This window comes from Galeopterus variegatus, unplaced genomic scaffold (assembly GCF_000696425.1).
Source record: "Galeopterus variegatus unplaced genomic scaffold, G_variegatus-3.0.2 Scaffold209, whole genome shotgun sequence".
NCBI classification, from domain to species: domain Eukaryota; kingdom Metazoa; phylum Chordata; class Mammalia; order Dermoptera; family Cynocephalidae; genus Galeopterus; species Galeopterus variegatus.
This window is the reverse complement of record NW_007726320.1, coordinates 82,845-104,676: the sequence shown is the minus strand read 5'-3', so window position 1 is coordinate 104,676 and position 21,832 is coordinate 82,845. Positions and strand designations below refer to the sequence as shown.

Below are 21,832 nucleotides of genomic sequence, written 5' to 3'. Positions count from 1 at the left end.
GCGGGGGCCGGCGGAGGCTGTGGCTCGGGGGGCGCTGACAGCTCCAAGCCGAGGATTCTCCTCATGGGGCTCCGGCGCAGCGGCAAGTCCTCCATCCAGAAGGTGAGCGAGGCCGCGCCGGGCACCAGCCGCCCTTCCCCCTCCCTCCCCGGGGCTCAGGTGGCCTCGGGCGGGGAGGTCCGGAGGAGGGCGGCGGCCGGGTCTTGTGGGGCTCCGTCCCACCGCGCTTTCTCTTCTCCTCTGGCGAGCTCACAGCCGGAGACGCGGCCCGCGCGGGGACCCCGATCTCTGCGTCCACGCCCAGGTCAGCTGAGGCCGAGGGGGTCGCAAGGCGAAACCGGCTGGAGGCAGGCAGGGGCCGGGTGGCATCGCCCGAGACCTGCGCCCCGCTGGGACCCAGCCCCTGTGTCGTTTACGAAACTGAGACGTACTGTCCAGTTCTCACTTGGAGAACTTCGTGGACTCCCTCCCCTGGCCCGTTTCTATTTGCTCCTCTCACTTCAGGTGGCTCGAGTTTGTAGGGATTCCCAGCCGAGCCCCAGGGAGCAGCGTCAGAAAAAGTTGTGACTAAGGCACTGGGTATTATAGTGCTTGCCCTTGTTACTAGTACGGAAGAGACTTCGCTGTTAACAGTATTGGGAATTGGGTGCTATTACTGCACGCATTTTAGTACTTGTGGCCTGGTGGGTGTAATGACTGGTGATATTCCCCCTGTAGGTGTGGGATTGCAAAAAATCTTCAGACTGAGAATATTTTGAAGACCTTAGGTAGCCCATTTGTTTTTACTTTGGGTCTGTCGTGGACAATTGGAAGGCTGTACACTTTTTAAGTAAGGGGGAAATAGAGGCAAGGTTGACTTCCTTCATCAGCCATCCCTATTACAGTGAGCTGATACAAAACTAACATCATCAGACATCGGTCTTTCCCCATTTCCACTCAGTTCCAAAGGTCGATCCAAAACAAATTTCTGTATGATATTTCGTAGACGTGCTGTTTAAGAAGTAGCCTTCTTCCGAATTTGCTGGGTTACTGTTTTATTTATCTTGTTTTTCACCTCTACAGCAACATTTGGGTACATTTGTATGAGATTTTTAGCAAACTGATTTTAATTCTTCACACTTGTAGTAACAAGTAATGAAACCTTGGGAGTAACTGTCCTTTTTTTTCTTTTTTCTCTCCTATAAATAGGGAGAGGTAACTTAGTTTTATGTTAGGATTGTATGGGTTGTGATTATTGTGATGCTTAAGGATTGCCTTTATCACTTCTTTTCTCATGGGAGCTGTCTTTTCCCTGTGAACTTCCATATCACCCCCACCCCGCCTGACCCCCCGGACATTTTCACTTTCTAATTGGTATAGTTACTGCCCTTGTTTTATTTCTTCCACAAGGCTGCAAACTCAGTGAGGGCAGGGTCCAATTCCTTTCATTTTTTTAGTATTCCTCAGAGCAAGTGGTAGGCATTTGAGTAATTTTTGAATGAACACTTCCTGAATGTTAGCTATAAAGCTTTCATAATCTTAAAGCAGATTTTGGCAGAATTAATACAATTTAACCCTCTCTCCCGCAAATAAAACCACTTGAAGTGAGAGATAGTGTTACTGCTAGTACTGAATATGTTGCAGAGAAAATAGCAGAAAAGTTTCAGCTCCAAAATAGATTTAATATAACTTAATTTGGTGTCTTCTTTTGTCAGAAATAAAAGGTTTAGTGAGTACCAAAGGATTCACCATTCAGTTGTTACCTTTAAAATTTCTTTGCCATAGAATCAAATTTTTTATGTTAATCCAGGGTAGAATTTTGAGTTTAAAATCTGAAGTTGAATACTTATAAAATTGTCTTGTTTCTTTTACTAGGTGGTGTTTCATAAGATGTCACCGAACGAGACCCTCTTTTTGGAAAGTACCAACAAGATTTATAAGGATGACATTTCCAATAGCTCCTTTGTGAATTTCCAGATATGGGATTTCCCTGGACAGATGGACTTTTTTGACCCAACTTTTGACTATGAGATGATCTTCAGGGGAACAGGAGCATTGATATATGTCATTGATGCACAGGTAGTTAGGAATAATAATATTTACTTCTCTTCTCTGGTGGCAAAAAGACGTAGAAACAAAGGAAAGTTATTTATCTTCCTTGTCATGTGCTTGCAACTTATTTCTTTACCAGTACATTCTTCAGCAGTTTGAGAGATGTAATTGCAGAGGTGCTTTGGGAGCAAGCATGTCATTGTGCAAGTATAGAATATCGAGTGATTAAGAGAGATGGTTTACATCATTGAGTCCTAGTTAATGAGCATCTAACATTGGCTTTCTGCTTTTATTGGTTAATAGTGGATGTTGCTGTACTTTATTAACAATTATAATAATAACGTCACTCACTGAAAAGATCACATCAGTGTCCATAATGTAAGGAAGAATGTGAGAATTGAGTCAGTAGATATTATAGTGAATAGTTTCCTTGATTGTCCAAATTGAGTTTAGTCCAGCAAGCATTTATTGAGGTCCTGGCATGTGGCAGGCAGTCAGGTGGATGGGACATGTCACTGTCCTTAAGAAGCTTACTTTTTATAAACTTAAACGTTAATTAGGAATGCTTTCTGAGTGACAGGCTCTATAATGGGTATTTTCACATACATGATCTAATTTAATTTAATCTTCACAATATTGTAAGGTAGGAATTGTAATTCCAATTTTGCAGATGAGTAAATGAGATCACAAAGTTTAAGCAACTCGCTTAAAGCCATACACCTAATAAATGGCAGAGCTGGAATTACTTTAAAAATATTCTGTTGGGGGCTGGCCCGGTGGCACACTGGAGAGTGTGCCGCTTGGGAGCGCGGTGGCGCTCCCGCTGAGGGTTCGGATCCCATGTGGAGACCGGTTCCCGCTCACTGGCTGAGCGAGGTGCGGGCGCAACACCGAGGGTTGCGATCCCGTTGCTGGTCCCCGGTGCGGGCGCGACACCGAGGGTTGTGATCCTGTTACCGGTCAGTAAAAAAGACAAAAAGGAAAAAAAAAATTCTTTTGGGAGGAAATGTCCATATCTTTTCTTCCTTCTTTATATTATCAGTTAAAAACTGTGTGCATTAATTTGGTAATTGAATTTTTTATTTTAAGAAATTGAAGAGCTATTTAGTGGTATAAGTTACTGTATTTAAATGTTTGAATATTTATGAATAATTAGGATAAGATATTATTTTCTGTGGTTGGGTAAAGAGATGGTTTGAGTCTTAACTTGTTACTTGACTTTTGTAAGATTTTTAAAAAAAATAAAATTTTGTTCTGACTTACAGGATGACTACATGGAGGCTTTAACAAGACTTCACATTACTGTTTCTAAGGCCTACAAAGTTAACCCAGACATGAATTTTGAGGTCTTTATTCACAAAGTTGATGGTCTGTCTGATGATCACAAAATAGAAACACAGAGGGACATTCATCAAAGGGCCAATGATGACCTTGCAGATGCTGGGCTAGAAAAACTGCATCTTAGGTAACAACATATGTGTTTGAAATGAGAGCCCTAAAAAATGTGTAAATGTATTCCCGTCTCTGTCATCGCAAACACCGTGGCTTTCTGTCACTGGTATGCTCTTTCCCAAATCTGTAATGTTTTTGATTTCTTTTTTTTGAATTCCAAGTTGTTTTGAGAACCTGATGTTATCGAGAAGTTACTTTTCCTCATTTTTGTATTTTCTTGGAGATTGAAGTCATGTGAGATGTTTCCATTGGTGCTTTTACAAATTCATCTCAAGAGACTGAGGTCAGCCTGTTTCCTCGTGGCATAAATCTGCTTTGGGACTCCTCCTTGGTTTCATCATTTTTGTTCCTTCTTGCCTCAGTGCAAGGAATCTCTGTTGCATTTGTTGTGGAAGTCTTTAGCTTGAGTTCTGACAGTATCTTTCTCAATTGAACTAGCCTTTTAAAGGGGGTACACTTTCAAGTCTGGACTGACTCTAATGTGTCTTAGTTTTTAAAACACTTTATACTTATATGAAACTCTAAAGTTTGGGTTACGTGGGTTTATCCTGTAAATTTGCATAAGGCTGCTGTTAAGTTTAGAGCACTGCTGGTTTATAAATAAATATCTTTAAGAAATTATTATTAAAGAACACTTACTAGATAGGATTGATGATATGCGTATTTGTGTTCTAAAAGTATATGAGGAACATTTTTGTACATCTTAGTTTTTTTCATGAATAGGTAAAAATGAGTATTATTTTCATTACTTGAGAAAATGTTCTGTGATGATATAAACAGCTTAAAGGGGGAACAGGGGAGAGTCACAAGCGTTATTATTTCCTTATCCCTAGTCTGTTACAGTGATTTCCCTGTAGGCTCAAGCCATCCCCCTTCCCTATCCCTAGTGTTCCCTGGGTCTCAGGATCTGAGATCTTTCAGCTGTTCTTCTAGGAGCCTCGTTGACCTCTAGTTTGCTTGGATTAAATTTTTAAAACATTTAAAAGTAATTCATGCTTTTAAAAAAAGAATTAGCATTATTGTAAGAGAAAATGAAAATACCTCCGCTTAAAATTCCTCAATCTTATTTTTTGGGAATCCACTATTAATAATTTTTACCAGAATTTTAAACTCTGCTTGTCCTATGTTCCCCAGTCTCCCCGGGGATCCTTCTCATTCTCTTCACTCCATATCTAAAGTGTCTCTTTCCAGGGCATCCCACCCAATGATATACACCATCCCTTTCTCCAGTACCCTGTGGCCCTAGGCCTTGTTAACCTCAGTAGAGTTTTGCATCAAGCTTTTATTTAGTGCTAGCAGACCTGTGGATGAGACTGTATTTGATTTCCAGTTTCTGGAAACTCGTCTTAAATGCCCTGTGCCTTGCAGGTATTCCCTGTCCCTATCTGCCTCCAAGTCTCACAGGCCCTGCAGGACCTTCTTACTTGGCTAACCTTTTTGCTTAAAGGAAACACTGAAAATGTTCCTTTCTGCCTAGTGCCTGGAGTTATCTTGGCCTTACCTATTCCAGTGCTCTCACATCTAGAGTAGAGCTCCTTCTTGCATAGGGTTAGGTTCTTTTAGGTCAGTTCCTTGAGAGTATCTCGAAATTACCTATCAGTTGCTTCTCCCCCCACCCCCACCCCGCTTTGGGCAGCTGGCTGGTACAGGGCTTGAACCCTGCACTTTTAATCTTAATCAGCACCACAGTCTAACCAACTGAGCTAACTGGCCAGCCCTTAAAATTGCCTATCAAGTGGAATATGCAGTTCTCTGTGTCTGACTTTGTAATATGTACGTATAAATGCATCATGGATACAATTATATAATGAAAAGTACACTCCCTGAGTGAAAAAGCAGGTAGAATTGTCCCCAGTGTTTAAATTGTTAAAGGTCTCTCTCAGATAGGTGATTCGTTAAATCTACATGTGTTACTTCTCCACTGTACATCCTGTTCGGCCTCCAGATTCCTGTTCCTTTCTCTATAGGGCCACAGCTCCCATCCTCCTTATATGCTGTCTCTATACTTTCTAAGCACCAGTTGTATTCATTTGTTTATTCAAGGAATACTTATGGGCTCTGTTCAGGACTGTGGGCTTGCAGCTATGAGCAAGACTGACAAAATCTCTTTCCTCATGCAGCTTACATTCTAATGAATGGCAGCTCAGAAGCACCTGTAAATAAATATATAGTGTAAGTTTAAGTACTTATCAGTACTATGAAGGAAAACAAATTAGGGGAAAGAAGTAGAAAGGATCAGGTATAGGAGTACTATTTCAAGTAGGGTGGTCAGGAAAGAACTTTTCGAAGAGGTGATATTTTAGTAGAAACCTGAGTTATATTCTTAATAATATCTTGTGTAGCTTTCTCTTGATTTTTAATCTTGACTTTTGTCTCAGTCATATGCTTAAGAAACCAAACTTTGGGTCAGGTTGCAAAGACTTAGGTGAATATTTAAGTTTCTGCATCTGAAAATGCTTTCCTGGGTACTATCTCAGTTGGCTGATAGCCACAAGCCACGTGGGAAGCTGCATTTGTCGTCTTGAACAGTGGGGATATGGTAGACAAGATAAATGAGACTTTATTTGAATTTACCGAAATCAAATGTTAAGAAACTTAAAATTTTATGTTATTATAGTTATCACTGAACTTAAGGTATTTTTCAAATTAATCAAACTATGTTGTGTTTTTCAGCTTTTATTTGACTAGTATCTATGACCATTCAATATTTGAAGCCTTTAGTAAGGTGGTGCAGAAACTCATTCCACAGCTGCCAACTTTGGAAAACCTATTAAATATCTTTATATCAGTAAGTGAGCTATTTTTGTTAAATATATTTGTGTTTTCAAATTCTCTGAAATATGGCTTGATTAGTAAAATGAGTAATAAGAACATAAAATATGGCTTGAGTTGTTATTTTCTGAATCCTTTTCTTCACCCTTTTTGTCTTTAAAATGAACTGATGAAAAGTTTCCTCTTGCTTAATTGAAAAATCTTCATGATATCTGTTTCCCGAAGGAAGAGTAGTAACTGGAAAACATTGAGTTTTGGGAATGTAACTCAGTTTCATGTCTGTGTCAGCAGAGGTCACATTGAAAAATTGATCTTTTCCTTTCCTCGCTAACTGTAATCTTAGTATTGTATTTTATGTTCTTATTGTGAGGATTCAGTTTAATGAAAAAGGATAGCCCTCCGATAAGTTTAGCATTTAGCCAATATATTTTCCAGACATTACGTTGAAAGGACTCAGTGTGTGGCGATCCCCACTTTGACTTTTTTGGGCTTTTGCGTTATGCTAGATGTTGATGTTGAACTGTAATTCTTTTATGTTTTGCTAATTGCCACACAAAGACTTTCTGGTAGTAAGGTCATTCAGATCAGAAATCGATTATAATAATAAAGTATTACTGAAAATGTAGCATAGTTTGAGTTTTGGAGAATTTTTTTTTGTTAAATTTTTGGCGATATTTTTGAAGATAAACATGTTCAGAAAGAGGTAGAAGAAAAACTTTTTTTTTTTTTTTTTTTTTGTCTTTTGTCTTTTTCCGTGTCCGGCAACGGATCGCAACCCTCAGTGTTGCCCCCGTACCGGACCGGGGACCAGCAACGGGATTGCAACCCTCGGCGTTGCTCCTGCGCCTCGCTCAGCCAGTGAGCGGGAACCGGTCTGTATGTGGGATCCGAACCCTCGGGCGGGAGCGCCGCCACGCTTCCCAAGCGGCGCACTATCCAGTGCGCCACCGGGCCGGCCTGAAGAAAAACATTTGACTTACGCAATTGTGTCAGTAAATCAGAGGAAAGAAATAATTCCACTTTTATTCTTTGGGTAATAGAAGTGCCTCTCAACGAAGTGCTACTTGTTTTTGGTATTGGGTTGTATAATTAAAAATGACCTTTGATGTTATTCAGTAATTCAAGGTCTTTGATAATTTGCAAATTGTGATTCTTAAAAAAAAAATTGAACATTTCCCCAATTTTGTTTTTTCAAGAATTCAGGTATTGAAAAAGCTTTTCTCTTTGATGTTGTCAGCAAAATCTACATTGCAACAGACAGTTCCCCTGTGGATATGCAATCTTATGAACTTTGCTGTGACATGATTGATGTTGTAATTGATGTGTCTTGTATATATGGGTAAGTTAAATACCTATTTCTGCAATATCTCAGACAGGTGGAAAACTATTAGCTCATTTTGTCAAGGGGACTAATTTTCGAGGCCTGTGGCAAGTACTGTATGCAGTGGGATTGTTCTGACCATAGTGCTTCACCTTGGGGCATGATTGCTCTGTAAGTGGCTGCTGGATCTTACTCCTTCAGAGGGGATGGCTAAGAGCAGTTGGAAAGTGTGACTGACACTGGGTTTTTTTTATCACTGGTAGGTTTCTCTTGCCATTATTTGGGGATTTTCACTTTGTCTTCTCACTCCTGGGATTTAGCTAGATTGAAAAACTGGATTAATTTATTTAAAATCTGAATGACAAAGTAAGTGCTGGTTTCTAATTTAACCTCAGACTTGGTGGAATGAGGGATTCTTACTCTTAGGGAGCAAAGAATCAAGTTGTAATCAGAATTTCGGATGTCAGAAGGACATATGTATAAAAATTCAACCCATACATCTAAGCTTCCCAGATAAATCTCTAAAATATGAACTCTGCCTTTATGTGCATTCACCAAACTTAGTAAAGAAAATTTTCAGAGCCAGCAAACAAGTGATTTTGTAGAATAGGCCAGAGGACAAGTGAAAACTTTGGAGAATTACTGGCATTTCAGAAGGCGCTAACATTCTCTGCACCCTCTACAGGCCCTGATTCCCCTTGTATGTTAATATCATAACTCTCAACGTGCTTCTACATGTTATACTATTACCTTTGCTTTCCAATACCTATGTCCTCTGTCTGTTCTTCTCTCTGCTCCACCTAGTCTAAACTTCTTTTACCTCTGGCCCTACCCTTCTCCTTGGTCTCTCCGCCTAATTTGTTAGTGTCTTTTTCAATCTGCCTCTGGGTAGAAAAATGCATTTGTCTTACCTGTTCTTTACCTGTCTATTTCTGTCTTCCATTTCTGTATGTTTCTTTTTCACTTTTGTCATTACATGCTGTCCTTTGTTTTAATACTTTTCATAGTGAAAATGAGATACATTGTCTGTTTATTTATTTTTATTATTTTATTTTTTCCCTTTTTGTCTTTTTTACTGACCGGTAACGGTATCGCAACCCTAGGTGTCGCGCCCATACTGGGGACCGGCAATGGGATCGCAACCCTCGGTGTTGCGCCCGCACCACGCTCAGCCAGTGAGCGGGAACCGGTCTCCACATGGCATCCGAACCCTTGGCGGGAGTGCCGCCGCGCTCCCAAGTGGCGCACTCTCCAGTGCGCCACCGGGCCGGCCCCATTGTCTGTTTATTATATTATCTGGTAAAGTTTCATGTTCCACATTCCTAATTTTAAAAATGGATGAGTAGATCATTTATTTGCTTTTTATTTAAAACAAATTAAAATTTCATAAACCAACTTTTTTATAATTTAAAAATCAAATTTAGTTGTAAAATTTATTTTCAGTGTAAGATACATTATAAACTACATTACACATTATATAGTACGTTATAAAAAAAAAAAAAGAAAAAATGTCCGTTAGCTCATTATTCTTAAAACAATCTCTGCGTACAATTTGATGTGCTTTATTGTAGTTTAATTTGCTTTTCACTTGACTCTTGATTTAGGTTTTTTTGGAGGGGACTACGTATAGTTCTGACAATTCTAGTTTAATAAATGAAGTAGCTTTCAGACCCTGTAAGGCTCACTTTGCCATGGTAAATTTAATGGACCGTATTTCTTTTAGTTTTATATTTTTTCCTTTTTCATTCATTAATGGCAATTTTCATATTTTAGATCCTTCTTTATTTGTGGACCGTGTCAGTATAGATTAGTATGAGGAAAGATTTTAAGCCTGCTTTATTCCATGCATCCTGTGTAAACAAGATGAAACTGTGTATGCATGGAATATTGTCGATTCACAGAAAGAGCAAGTGTCTGTTGACACTGGTGTGCATTTTGTTGCACGATATTTGCTGTGAGCTTTTTAATTTATAGTTTCAGTACTAACCAGGTTACTTTCCCTCTCATAGTTTATTATACCCCATTGTGCCCTACTGGCAGCCATTAGGGTATGCTGCTACTAAGTATGGTTCCTCTTGGTCAAGGACCTCTTGGTCCTTCCTGCTTCTCCATTGGCATATTTTGACAAGATTCAGATAAGCACATTTTCCTAATAGTCTTAAAAATTGTCAAAACAGATAAACATAGAAAACAAATACTGTGCTTTAAAGACTCTCTGAGCAAGCCTTTTAAAGTCATTAGTGTACTTTTATTCTTAATTTTATTAATCACAGCCAAATCAGATCAGTCTAATCTCCAGACTTTGAATAGAATATGCTTTTCTTGTTTCTTTCTTATGTTAGTGTGTGATTCAAGGTCATATGCTGGTTTGACATTGGAAACTTTACAGCTTCTTACAGCTTCTGGCTTCGGGTACTGGCTTAGAGAATCATTTTCAGGGTTGTCTATGTTAGAACCTGTTGCCAGAATTAGTGCCCATTCTCACTTTCCATGGGGCTCCGAAAAGGATCTACTTGGGGCATTTAACTTTAAGCTGAGAACACATAGCATTTATAATTTCCTCTTTTCTGATCATAAGGAAGTAGTTTTCTTTTATACACTTAAAGCAAATGACACCTGCTTTTCTACCACTCTGCCTTTCCAAATCAACTCTATTTGTACTAGCCAGGAGAAATGCTGGGAACTACATGGAATTGAGTTAAAAACTCTAAGTTTGAGTCCTGACTTTGCTGGAAGATCTTTTACTTTTAATGAACTTTAGTTTCTACGTCTTTTAAATGGGCATAGTCCTCTTATTTATATTTACTTAGTTTACTTTGACTTGTTCCAGAAAGGATTTAATGTGGTTAATAGGGCTATGGTAAAAAGTCCTGTTCTCAGGGTTGTTGTGAAGATTAAATTAATATATAAGAAAATAAATTGTAAGGTTCAGAATAGTTTAAAAAATAAGCACCCATTCATGAAAAAAATACATGGAAAATACAAAAAAGTGAATACAGGAGTAAAAAATCACTACCAAAGACAGCTCTACTAACTTTTTTTTTAAGTGTTATTTCCTTCATCTGTTTAAAAACATTTTTTTTTTGAAGGCAAATCTTTTCCAAATTGATGCATGAAAAGGTAAACTGTTAAGGTTCAGAGTACAGATTGAGTGTCCCATATCCAAAATGCTTGGGACCAGAAGTGATCCAGGTTTCAGATTTTTTTGGATTTTGGTATATTTGCATAGTAACATACTGGTTGAGCATCCTTAATCCAAAAATTTGAAATCCAGAATGCTTCAATGAGCATTTCCTTTGAGTGTCATGCCAGTGATCAAAAAGTTTCAAACATTTGGATTAGGAATGCTCACCTTATAGTTTAAAAAATAGGCCCCACCCCCATTCATTTAAAAAATACATGGAAAATATAGAAAAGTGGAAATAGGGAAAAAAACATTGTTCTACTACCAAAGACAGCTACTACTAACATTTTCTTTTTAGTACATTTCCTTTACCTTTTTTTCCCGAAGGCAAATACTTCTTTTAAAAAGGCAATTTTGACATCTCTTCCCAACAATAACTAGACCAACTTTAGACTTTTACTAAGCAAGTACATCAGAAAAGACTCTCAGAGCCCATATCATTGTAAATGTTGTTGATTTCAACATAGTTCCTACTAGTCTCTAGCTGGGACTGTTCATGTTAGTCTAAGAATTTTCTTTTGTGAGGAAGCAAAAGTTTTCTGAGAAAATGTGTGGTTGACAAATGTGTGGTTGAGAAAATGGAATATGCCTTAAAGGAGCTCACATAGGTGGTAGCAGGTCCCAGAGGGGACCTGTGACCTGAGTGAAATAAAGAGAGGAGGCACCTCAGCTGGACTTACAGAATACAATCTGAGGAGGTAAGTAGCCCTATCTGGTAAAATGTTAGAAAGACATTAGAAGTGTCATCATTTCCCTGGTTGATCTACATATATTTTTACTTTTTTCTCTAAATTCCTGTTTATTTATAATAGTAAAGGATAGTTATAGAGCTTTTACTGTTGTTGTTTTTTCTAATAAGAATCCCTGAGATTCTGTGTTTGGGAACCCTATTCCTAAACAACTTTGTTCTAGTATATTTAAGCCAGTATTATTCTTTCTCAAAAGACATTTGGAAAACTGGGTGGAAAGACTTGTCATTGTGCAAATTAAATGTGACAGAATGCCTAGTTGGGAAACCTGTAATGAACAGGACTTTCTTTTAAAATAGGTTAAAGGAAGATGGAAGTGGAAGTGCTTATGACAAAGAATCTATGGCAATTATCAAGCTGAATAATACAACTGTCCTTTATTTAAAGGAGGTGACTAAATTTTTGGCACTGGTCTGCATTCTTAGGGAAGAAAGTTTTGAACGAAAAGGTAATGGTATTTTAAAAAACTTCTTATGTTAAGTTTCTGGTCATAATTTCTCAGGTTCTTGAAAACAAGAGAAATACTTATTGCAGTGTTAGATAAATGGTTATCTTAAAAAAAATATGTATACATTTGTCTCTTCCCTTCCATATTTAATATAGACTTTCTCCTTCCTTCTTTTGATCTTTTTTTTTATTCTAGTCTCTCCTACTTAAGATCCCTTCATTACCTGTTTAACTGCCTGCAGTTTGGCTTCTATCTGAACCAGTCTACTGAGTATTCCTTGAAAGGTTAACTATTCCTTGAGAGATTACCGAATTATCTTCTTGGTGCATTCATTCCATGGCCTTTTCTCATTCTGCTGCCTCTTCAGCCTACTGAAGCATGTGACCCCGTGTCGGTTTCTCCTCTCTTGAAGCTTTCTTCTCTCTTTGCTTCCTGAAAGCTCAGCTGTCTGGGTTATTTTGTATGTTTGTTTCTCTGACCACCTCTCCTGTTTCTTCTGGCTGTTTTTCTTTTTCTCAGTCCTGAGTGTTCTTCAGAGCCAAATCTTTCTTCTCACTTCTTTACTTATTCTTCAGGTCAGCTCATCCAGTCTATGGCTACAGTTAATCTTCTGTATGTCGTCGACTGAAAAATTCACATCTCCAGCTCTGACTTGGTCTCATGTTCCAGTCCCATGTTAGGAGCTATTAGTGAGACAGTTTCACTTGAATATTTGATTGTTATCTTGGCCATCATGTCATGTCAGTCATCTACTGATAATTATTTCCCCCTCTGTTTCATGATCTTTTGGCTACCCTACTTCTACCACTAGTTATACCATTTTTCTCCTGTCCTAGCTTAGATATCTTGTAGTCAGGTAATTGTGTGGTGTTATTGCTGAAGGGGCCCTTGCAAATCGGTTCACAGAGGGGATTTTATGTTTTCCTCCTTCCATGTTGTTTACACTGAATTTTCACCAAATGTTATCATTTGTCTCTTAGAACTATTTCTTGGGTTTCCTTTCTGTTTCTACTGTCAGTGAATCCAATCCACGTCCTCATTCCTCCAGGCCTGTGGTGCTTCAGTAACCTCCTATATGATAATATTCATGCATTTGACATATATATTGAGGGTCTAGTATGTATCATCTTTTTATCCCTAAAGCAAGGCAGACTAGTTTTAGAAAATTTCTTTTATTCGTGCTCTGTTATTCACGGCAGCAAGTCCCTACTCTTCTGCCTCAGTTTTTAATAAAATATTTCAGATGTATGCAGTTTTTTGGTTAAAAGAAAAGTGAGTGTATTCACCTTTGAGCTTAAAGCTAAAACATGATAAATACAGGAAATTCCTCCTTTGCACCATGTGTTTTATTTTTCCTGTGCTTGATTTATTCTTTTACTTCATATCTTTCCCTAAAAAATATAGAGAGTATTGTATATCTTTGTAGAAATGTCAAAATATAAGTAGTTGTCTGCAACTTGCTTGTTTCTCCTCATTCAAGGTTGTTTCTGAGATTTATCCAGATGGATAATACATAGCACTAGTTCATTCATTTTCACTGCCAGAGTACGAGGGTACTCCAAAAAGTTTGTGGAAAAATAGAATTAAAAGACAATATGAATCTTTCCATGAACTTTTTGAAGTACCCTCGTATTCTATGAGTCAACTATACCACAATTTATTTTCTTGTTGCTGGACATTTAGATTCTTTAAAAAATTACAAATAGTTCTGCAGCAAACACTCATGAACAAGTTTGCCTTTGCACACGTGGAGGATTTCTCTAGAATATGTATTTAAAAGTGGAGCTTACCGAGTACATCCATCCTCAACTTTATTAAACATTACCAACCCGCTCTGCAAAGTGGCTCTATCATTTTCACCCCTGGCAGTACCGTACGGGAGTGTTTATCACTTCGTATCCTTGATATTGCTTAACATTATCAGACTGTTTATTGTCAGTCTGGTAGGTGCAAAATGGTGTCTCATTTGGTTCTAATTTTTACTTATTTAATTACTGGTTAGAGCAAGAGTCTTTTTATGGCAAGTACCTTTTCATGGCTGTTCAGATTTCTTCTTTGGTAATTTACTTGTTTATGTACCTTTGTCTTTTTTGGTACTTATTCTTAGGTGTTCTTTATTTTTTATTTTTCTCCATTCTAATCTTTAAAAAAATGTTTTAAAACTTTTGGTTATGGAAATTTTCAGATGTACACAATGGTAGACCAGCAAGGGGTCTCCATGTCCCCATCTCCCTGCTTCAGCTCTCATCCACATATAGTCAGTCTTTTTTCTGTACATCCTCCCCCGAGTTAGATTATTGTTATTTTTTTATTCTTTTGTTGTGGGAACTGTCAAACATTAAAAAAAAAAGTAGAGGAAATAGTGTAATAAAACCCTTTTTATTTATCACCCAGATATAGCAATTATCAAAATCATAGTCAATCTTATTTCATATCTGTACCACTTTCCCTACTAGATTATTTTGAAGCAAATCCCTTACATTAAATCATTTTGTCTATACAGATTTCAGTAGGTATCTCTAAAAGGTAGTGCTCTTTTTTAAACATAATAATATTATCATTAACAAACACAAAATTAACAGTGATTTAATAATGACATCAAGTATCTGGCCAGTGTTCACGTTTGCCTAATTGTCAATTTTATTTTACAATTTGCGTAGACATCAGTGTTAATGTAGCTAAATTGATCAAAACTTGTCTTTGGTCTGAAGGGCCATCTTAATTTGGTTCTAAACTTATTCAGACCTGATTTCCATTACTTCCTACTAAGAGTTCTCTGATGCCTCTCTCTCTAGTCAGACCAGTTTCTTTCCTGTCTTCCACCTGTGCTATGTTCTCATTGTCAGCTCTCTGTAGTTTTCCTGTAATTTTGCTCCTCTTTTCGGCCTAATTAAATCTTGCCCGTATCCCCAAAGTTCTGCCTCATCCCTAAATCTGTCATTGACTGCTTTGCCCTGTACTTGGCTCTCCTGTCTTTGGACTTCTTTCACATTTGTAGTTAATTTGACACGATTGTTTTGGTCTCTTTCTTTTTTTTTTTTAGATAATTTATTTTACATACATGTGGGGTACAATGTTGATTTTCAAAACTCGTGTACAATGTGTGATGGTTAGATCAGGATAGTTAGCTTATTCATCATTACAATATGCAATCATTCTTTGTGTCCATTGAAATTCTTCTAAACTGTATCTATTATTTTTTTTTTTTTTTGGCAGCTGGCTGGTATGGGGATCCAAACCCATGACCTTGATGTTGTAAGGCTGCACTATAACCAATTGAGCTAACCACCCAACCCAGATTTGTTTCTTGTGTGTTGGCTTTGTGCCCTGGCTAGCATATCCTTGATGGCATGGCCTATATCTGCTGCTGCTTTGATACATTGTACCGTCTGTCGTGCTGTTTAATAAGTGTTTAAGGGCTGGTTGGTTAGCTCACTTGGTTAAAGTGTGGTGCTGATAACACCAAGGTCAAGGGTTTGGATCCCTGTAATGGCCAGACACACACACACACACACACACACACACACACACACACACACACACACACACACGTTTGATGACTATCATCAAGTCAAATATAAATTATTGAAAGATCACACTATGTTCAAGCAGGCCACACAGTGTATTTTAATATTTTTGCTTTTCCTGAATGTGAATCGAGTGATTTGAAATTTGGATGCCAGAGATGTTAATTAGGCCAAGGTGATGGTCAAATTGCATGTTGGCTGTCTAGCAGATGTTCTGATGATAGACATATATGATAACCAGCTGTTTTTATGGTTGAAGAATTGCTGTCTAGTTTGGAGGTTTAAGAATGTCAAGCAGTATTTATCAGTCAGGGTTAGGTTTGACTGCAAAGACAAGTAACAGTGGTTTAAACAAGATGGAGGTCTATGTTCCTCTGACATTAAAGAAGTCTGGAGGTAGACAGTGTAGGACAGCTAAGGAGCTCTTTGGTGTCCTCAAGCACATGGGTGCTTTTCTTCCTGCTTTGCTATTCTTAGCTTCTGTTCTCAAGGTCACCTTATGGTCCAGAATGGCACCTGGAGCTCCAGCCATCTCACCCATATTCCAGATATTAAGAAGGAATAGCAGAGGTAGAGGAAAAAATACATCCTCTTCCTCTTAAGGAGAGTTCACAGAAGTCCCATACACTTCTACCTATCTCAGTGGCCAGAATTGGTCTCCAGAATGGCACCTGGAGCTCCAGCCATCTCACCCATATTCCAGATATTAAGAAGGAATAGTAGAGGTAGAGGAAAAAATACATCCTCTTCCTCTTAAGGAGAGTTCACAGAAGTCCCATACACTTCTACCTATCTCAGTGGCCAGAATTGGTCGTGTGGCCATATCTAACTACAAGGAAGTCTGGGGAATGTAATGTTTTAACTCATCACCAATGTGCTTATCCAAAATTGGGGTTCTGTTTCTAAGGAAGAAGGGGAAAAATGGTTATTTGGTAGACAACTAACCATTTCTGTCACAAAGTAGATTCCTTTGCTCAACCAAAATCTTATGTGGCAGCCTGGTTTGTAAACCAGATACAGAGGAAGCTGTCCTGCCTGAAGAGCGGGGGTGGGGGGTGTCCCAGGTCCCAGACTCTGAGGTTCTGCTGAGCAGCGTGCCCCACTCTTGCTCTACCTGCTTCCTTCAACTCCACATTGGCTGGCCCACAGACTCGTAAAAGGAAAAGCTGGATCTTTAAAAAGTATTTTACTTTGACTTTAGATTTCATTGTAAATTTTCTTAGCAAATCTACTTCGTAATTGCTTTACTTACATTGTTCACCATGTCTGCTTTCAGGCTCTAGAGGTAGTGAGTGTTAACAGTTTGGGTATATGCTTTATCATATTTCCAGTGTGGAAAAATTCTTCAGTTGAGTGTATGCTTTTTAATATACAGCCATTTTTTCCTGTCACCAAATGTTTCCTTGTAGATAATTTCACAGTTGGTCTCCAGGAAGCGTGATCTTCTTTTTCTCTCTTGCAGGTTTAATAGACTACAACTTCCACTGTTTCCGAAAAGCTATTCATGAAGTTTTTGAAGTGGGCGTGACTTCTCATAGGAGCTGTGGTCACCAGTCCAGTGCCCCCAGCCTGAAAGCATTGACACACAATGGCACGCCACGAAATGCCATCTAGTCTGAATCCCAGTGGTTGGGGCTCTGTGCCAGCTTACTCTTCACTTCAGGGTCAGATGCCACGTGCTACAGGACATGGGAGCTGCCGCTTATGGAAATCTGGTGCCTGTCCCACTAGAGACAAGGGGTAGAGTTTCTCACTTGGATGAAAACCCCTTCAGTCAGTGGTGTACAACTGAAGCTACTATTTCTTTTTTAAAAAAGGGCAAAAAAGAGTTCTAGAGACCACAGAACTCAAGTGTGTCTTTCTTCTTTTTTGGGCCCACTTTAAGTAGTTGGAATATTTTGGACCTGGAGATAACACCACCTTACCAGGGAATGTTGCTGTCAATTACAGTTGAAAATAATAGAAAAAAACTGAATTTTTATATGCTTCACTTAGGCTTTCCTTTGAGTAGTCTCTAAAAATCCTGCCTTGCTTAAGTTCTAACACTGCCTCTCAGATTTCAGTTTTGGACATTGCACATTTCAGACCTTTTAAATGCATTTGCTTGCTAATTTGGAAGACACGTCATCTGACTGCAGCAAAAGACGTTCCTGTATTTGTTACTGAAGAAATGAGAGAAAATTTTATGCTGCCTCAGGTGGAGAGTGAGGCTCAATGGCGACTGCATTATTTCCCTTGGAAATGTTGAGGAAAAAACTTTGAAACAGAAGAAAATTTGCACACCTGTGTTTTGGGTACCAGATGTCTAGGTTCTTTTTCCTGCATTAGATAAATGATCATGCTCAGTGTAACAAAGGGAATTAAAAAAAATTTTTTTTTTCCCCTCACAACCCCTTCTAGTAGAGAGACTCATGTCACTGAAATATTTAGCTCACTTTTCTTTAATCTTGATATCAGCCTCTATATACCTTTTGTTCTAAGACATCTGGATTTTTTAAGGATTGCTGTTTGTTGACCATGAATGGCCCAAGGCACTGGTGGACTGTCCACTGGGAGCTGGAGAGAGCATGTGGCGCCATAGCATGTGTTGATTTACATGCTTTGTCTCCAGTATTCTGACACCAAGTGTCAACTGTGGTACTTTCTTTGCCTAGGATATTAATTTGTAATTGTTGCTTTTTGTGGATGGTTGATACCCTTTCCGTTGATTTAAACTTAGGCATTATTTTTACTCCACATGCCCAGTAGTCATATATTCCAAAGCCCACTGGATCACCTGAGTACATAAGTGCCACTGTTTAATGCAATATGTATATTCAGGTTTGTAACCTAACAGTGTGACTTGGAGTGCTTCCTGCAGATGATTCTGACTGTTGAGTATTTACATGGACCATGGTAATATCCAAAAGAAAAATGCTTTTATATTTATAGATTATTTCATTGAGCTATATATAAAATGGGTATCAATAAATATATTTACTCCAAAATCAGTTTTTCTACTTGCCTAGGGTATGAGAGGGTGGGGTGATGGAACATAAGGTTGTCCACACCTATCGTTTTCTCATCCATTTCCTTTTCTTTTGCCCCCCCTCGTATGGTTAGTATTCCCTTTGCTTCAGGACTTAAATTTCTGTCCTGATGTGGAAATTTCATGACCTTGTGTTCAAGCATCTCCTCTGGCCCATTTATGCTTTAGGGTAGGAGGTCTAAGCCCAGGTGAAAATGTTTTTGATTGGGTATTTCATATTAGCTGATCTCCTTTGTGGTCAGGAATACCCAGGGCAGCATGGTATAATCAATGCGTTGTATCCAGGCTAAGAAGGAGCAAGCCAGATGAGTGAAGTGGAACACCATTAAAAAATTGTACGGATTCCAGCTTGTTTTCTGTTTCTTCCAGTTCCTGAGATACTCATTGTTGACCCTTAAATGTCTATTAAAGTAGTGTTTATTTATATAAACATATATAGTTAAGTTGGGTCTAAACTGATTGGAGAAAAGTATACATTAGTTTATAATCGATGGAGTTAGAGGTTGAACTTTAATTTGATACTGGACTACTCTAGAAGTTCGGTTTTAAAACTTGAAATCACAGAAACAGTTTTTAAGAAAACTCTTATAATACTATTTAATCCTTTTTCAAATTATGGAAACTGAGGTTTCCTTGTGGAAAACTGGGTTTGGAGATAGAATGACCATATAAGTTAAACTGCAGACCAAGTTACTGTTGAGTGTGAAAGGAATCCCATTAATAATCATGCCTGAGCAACATGTGCAAAATGGCACTGTCCTTGGTAAACCAAGGGTGGTGAACCTAGTCATAGATCTAGTTAGTGCAAAGTAGGGCTTGTGCTCCAGGTCTGGGGGCTCCAGCAGTACCTCACTTTGCATCCAGACTCAGGCCCATTGGTTAAATGGAGGTAATGCTTCAAGGTGTATATGGTTCATAGGTGCCCAATAAATGTTATTTTTTTCCTTTTACTACTGAAAATTACAAATTTAGGGAGTAAGTAGAAAAGGTAAAAAATGACAAAATAGAAATGAAGTGAATGTGGAAAGGAGACAACTCAGAAAAATGGAAAATGAATAATATAAAACTATTAAGGGTTTGCCTGAAGTGTTTTGCATCCTCATGGATGCTTATCTGTACCAGGCTACCTCAAAGAGAGCTGAAACAGATGATTAAAAAAAAAGAAACCTCTAAGTCTCTTGCGGCAAGGTATTTTAGCTATTTCATGAGCCACTACCTCTCCCATTCACAAATATTAATATACATACATATACAGTATATAATGATGTCCCAATATAGAATGCTGGAGGTATTTGTGAGTTGTGTTAATTTATCTTCTACATTTTGAGTTCTGTACAGAGAAACAAATGACTTAAAAGATAAGATTGTGTTACAAGCTTTGTTGAGGGAAGTGCTGTGTGGGTTGTGGACTTTGGTAAGGCTCGCTATTTTTTGTTTTGCAAATGATGAAAGTTCTTTTGATTATTCGAAAGAGATTATTAGTGAATATTATTTTCCATCTAAGCTAGTAAAGTAACTTTAAACACTCCCCTCTCTTCCTCCTAGGGGCCCGGAATGAACATAGTCTCTACAGGGAATGCGTCCAGCAGTTGGGAATAGCTGGAGTGTATCTCTCCTAATAGCTGCCCTGAACTGCTTCACCAGAGTTAGGGGACTCTGGACATAGATAACATCCAAGAAGGACATGAAAGGATAGCAAGTACTACCAATTATTTTAGGTGGTGTATGTGTATTACCTTGCGTAATCTTCATAACACCTTGTGAGGTAGGTGGTAGGTACTGTATTCCTGTTTTACAGGTGGGGGACACAGAGGCACAGAAGATCTCAGTTGTGAAGTGGTGGAGTTAAAATTGGAACCCATGCAGTTTGATTCCAAGAACCTGCATCCTTAAACTACCACTTGATCTTGCTTCCCTAGTAGGGAAGGGAGGGTTTGCTCATGGCATGTTTTTCAGAAAAAGGATTCTATAGTTAAATATATATGTTTGTATACATACATTTGCAGCTGGCCTGTATGAGGATCCCAACCCTTGACCTTGGTGTTGCAACACTGTGCTCTAACCAGCTGAGCTAACTGGCTGGCCCTATAGTTAAATTTTGGAAACATGCATTCTGTGGTCTGTCGTTCTCTCTCTCTCTCTTTTTTTTTTTGGCAGCTGGCCAGTATGGGCCATGACCTTGGTGGTGTAAGCCTGTGCTCTAACCAATGTAAGTCTCTTTTTGGAGATTTACCATGTACGATAGAATATAATGGCTTTGAGAAGACCTGCAATATATAAGCCTGTTTATCTTGGTTTATATTCCATGTTTTTAAATTTATTTGACTGTTTAAGAAATGTCTATTCAAGCAGTGTGTAACAAATACACTGAAGGATACTTTACTGAAATGTTTTCTGTAGGATTAGAAGTATGATTTTTGTACCATTTCATGTGTCTTAAAAATACAACCTCCAGCAAACTGGTTTCTTGGTTGGCTAGTTCAGCACCTGTCCTTGTAGGTAGTGATAGGAGAAGCATATTTGACTACTCTGTAGCATTTCTTTAATATCCCATTGTTGAGGAAAAGGCCTTGCTCATTTAAACCGCTTTGTTCTGAAGGCGGGGTGCCTTGCTGGTATGTGCAGTTGGCTTGTCTAACTTTTTTGGCTGTGGTGTCCAATTCCTTGGTGTTGGCCTCTAGGTGGCGGTGTTGTATTACTTAAATATAGTTTCTAGCTTTCTGGCTTCGGCCTATTTGCTCTGTTTGGAAGTTTATGTTGCCTCTGTCAACCAAGTGGCACTCCTTACTTAGAGAGCCAAAGAATACCTGAAGTTATTTCCCTGGGATAATATTCAAGACTGATTTGAGGCATTTTATTGGAAGTGGAGCAGTTTGTGATTTTTCACTTTTTAACAAGGGGTCGGATAGGATGAAGTTCATAACATCATTTGCTTTATGCGTTTTGAGTTACAATGGCCTTAAGAAGACAGCTCTATCCACATTCCTATGCCAGACAGAACTTCTTGCTCCATCTATGTGTAGATGTGTATGCTCTTAAATACTCCCATGGAAGGAAATGCCACATATTTGAATTAAAATATTTGCTTTCATTACTTTCTTTTGCTTCAAATGAAGTTTGTTGAAATTATTTCACGCTTAGGCTTGAGAAAGAAAATACTACAAAGAAAAAGGCTGCAGCACATTATCCTCTATGGGCACTTGTATTTCTTTCTTCTAGAGCCACATTATCTCTTCACAATCCCCAGCTGTGACTTTGTTCTGCTAAGATAAATTTTAATGAAAGAAAAAGGCTGCAGCACATTATCCTCTATGGGCACT

At 38.5% G+C, this 21,832-nt stretch overlaps 1 protein-coding gene across 1 annotated transcript in view; it reads left to right on the top strand.

The window, feature by feature from the left end:
- Positions 1-18,854, top strand: part of RRAGC (Ras-related GTP binding C) — a 29,745-nt gene extending 10,891 nt beyond the window's left edge. The window contains exons 2-7 of the mRNA XM_008565847.1: positions 1,855-2,058; positions 3,297-3,496; positions 6,157-6,271; positions 7,452-7,594; positions 11,809-11,957; positions 16,947-18,854. Of these exons, the coding sequence (XP_008564069.1) occupies positions 1,870-2,058; positions 3,297-3,496; positions 6,157-6,271; positions 7,452-7,594; positions 11,809-11,957; positions 16,947-17,098 (948 nt within the window). The 5' untranslated portion in view covers positions 1,855-1,869 and the 3' untranslated portion in view covers positions 17,099-18,854. The remainder of the gene's footprint in view (positions 1-1,854; positions 2,059-3,296; positions 3,497-6,156; positions 6,272-7,451; positions 7,595-11,808; positions 11,958-16,946) is intronic.
- Positions 18,855-21,832: the final 2,978 nt, after the last annotated feature.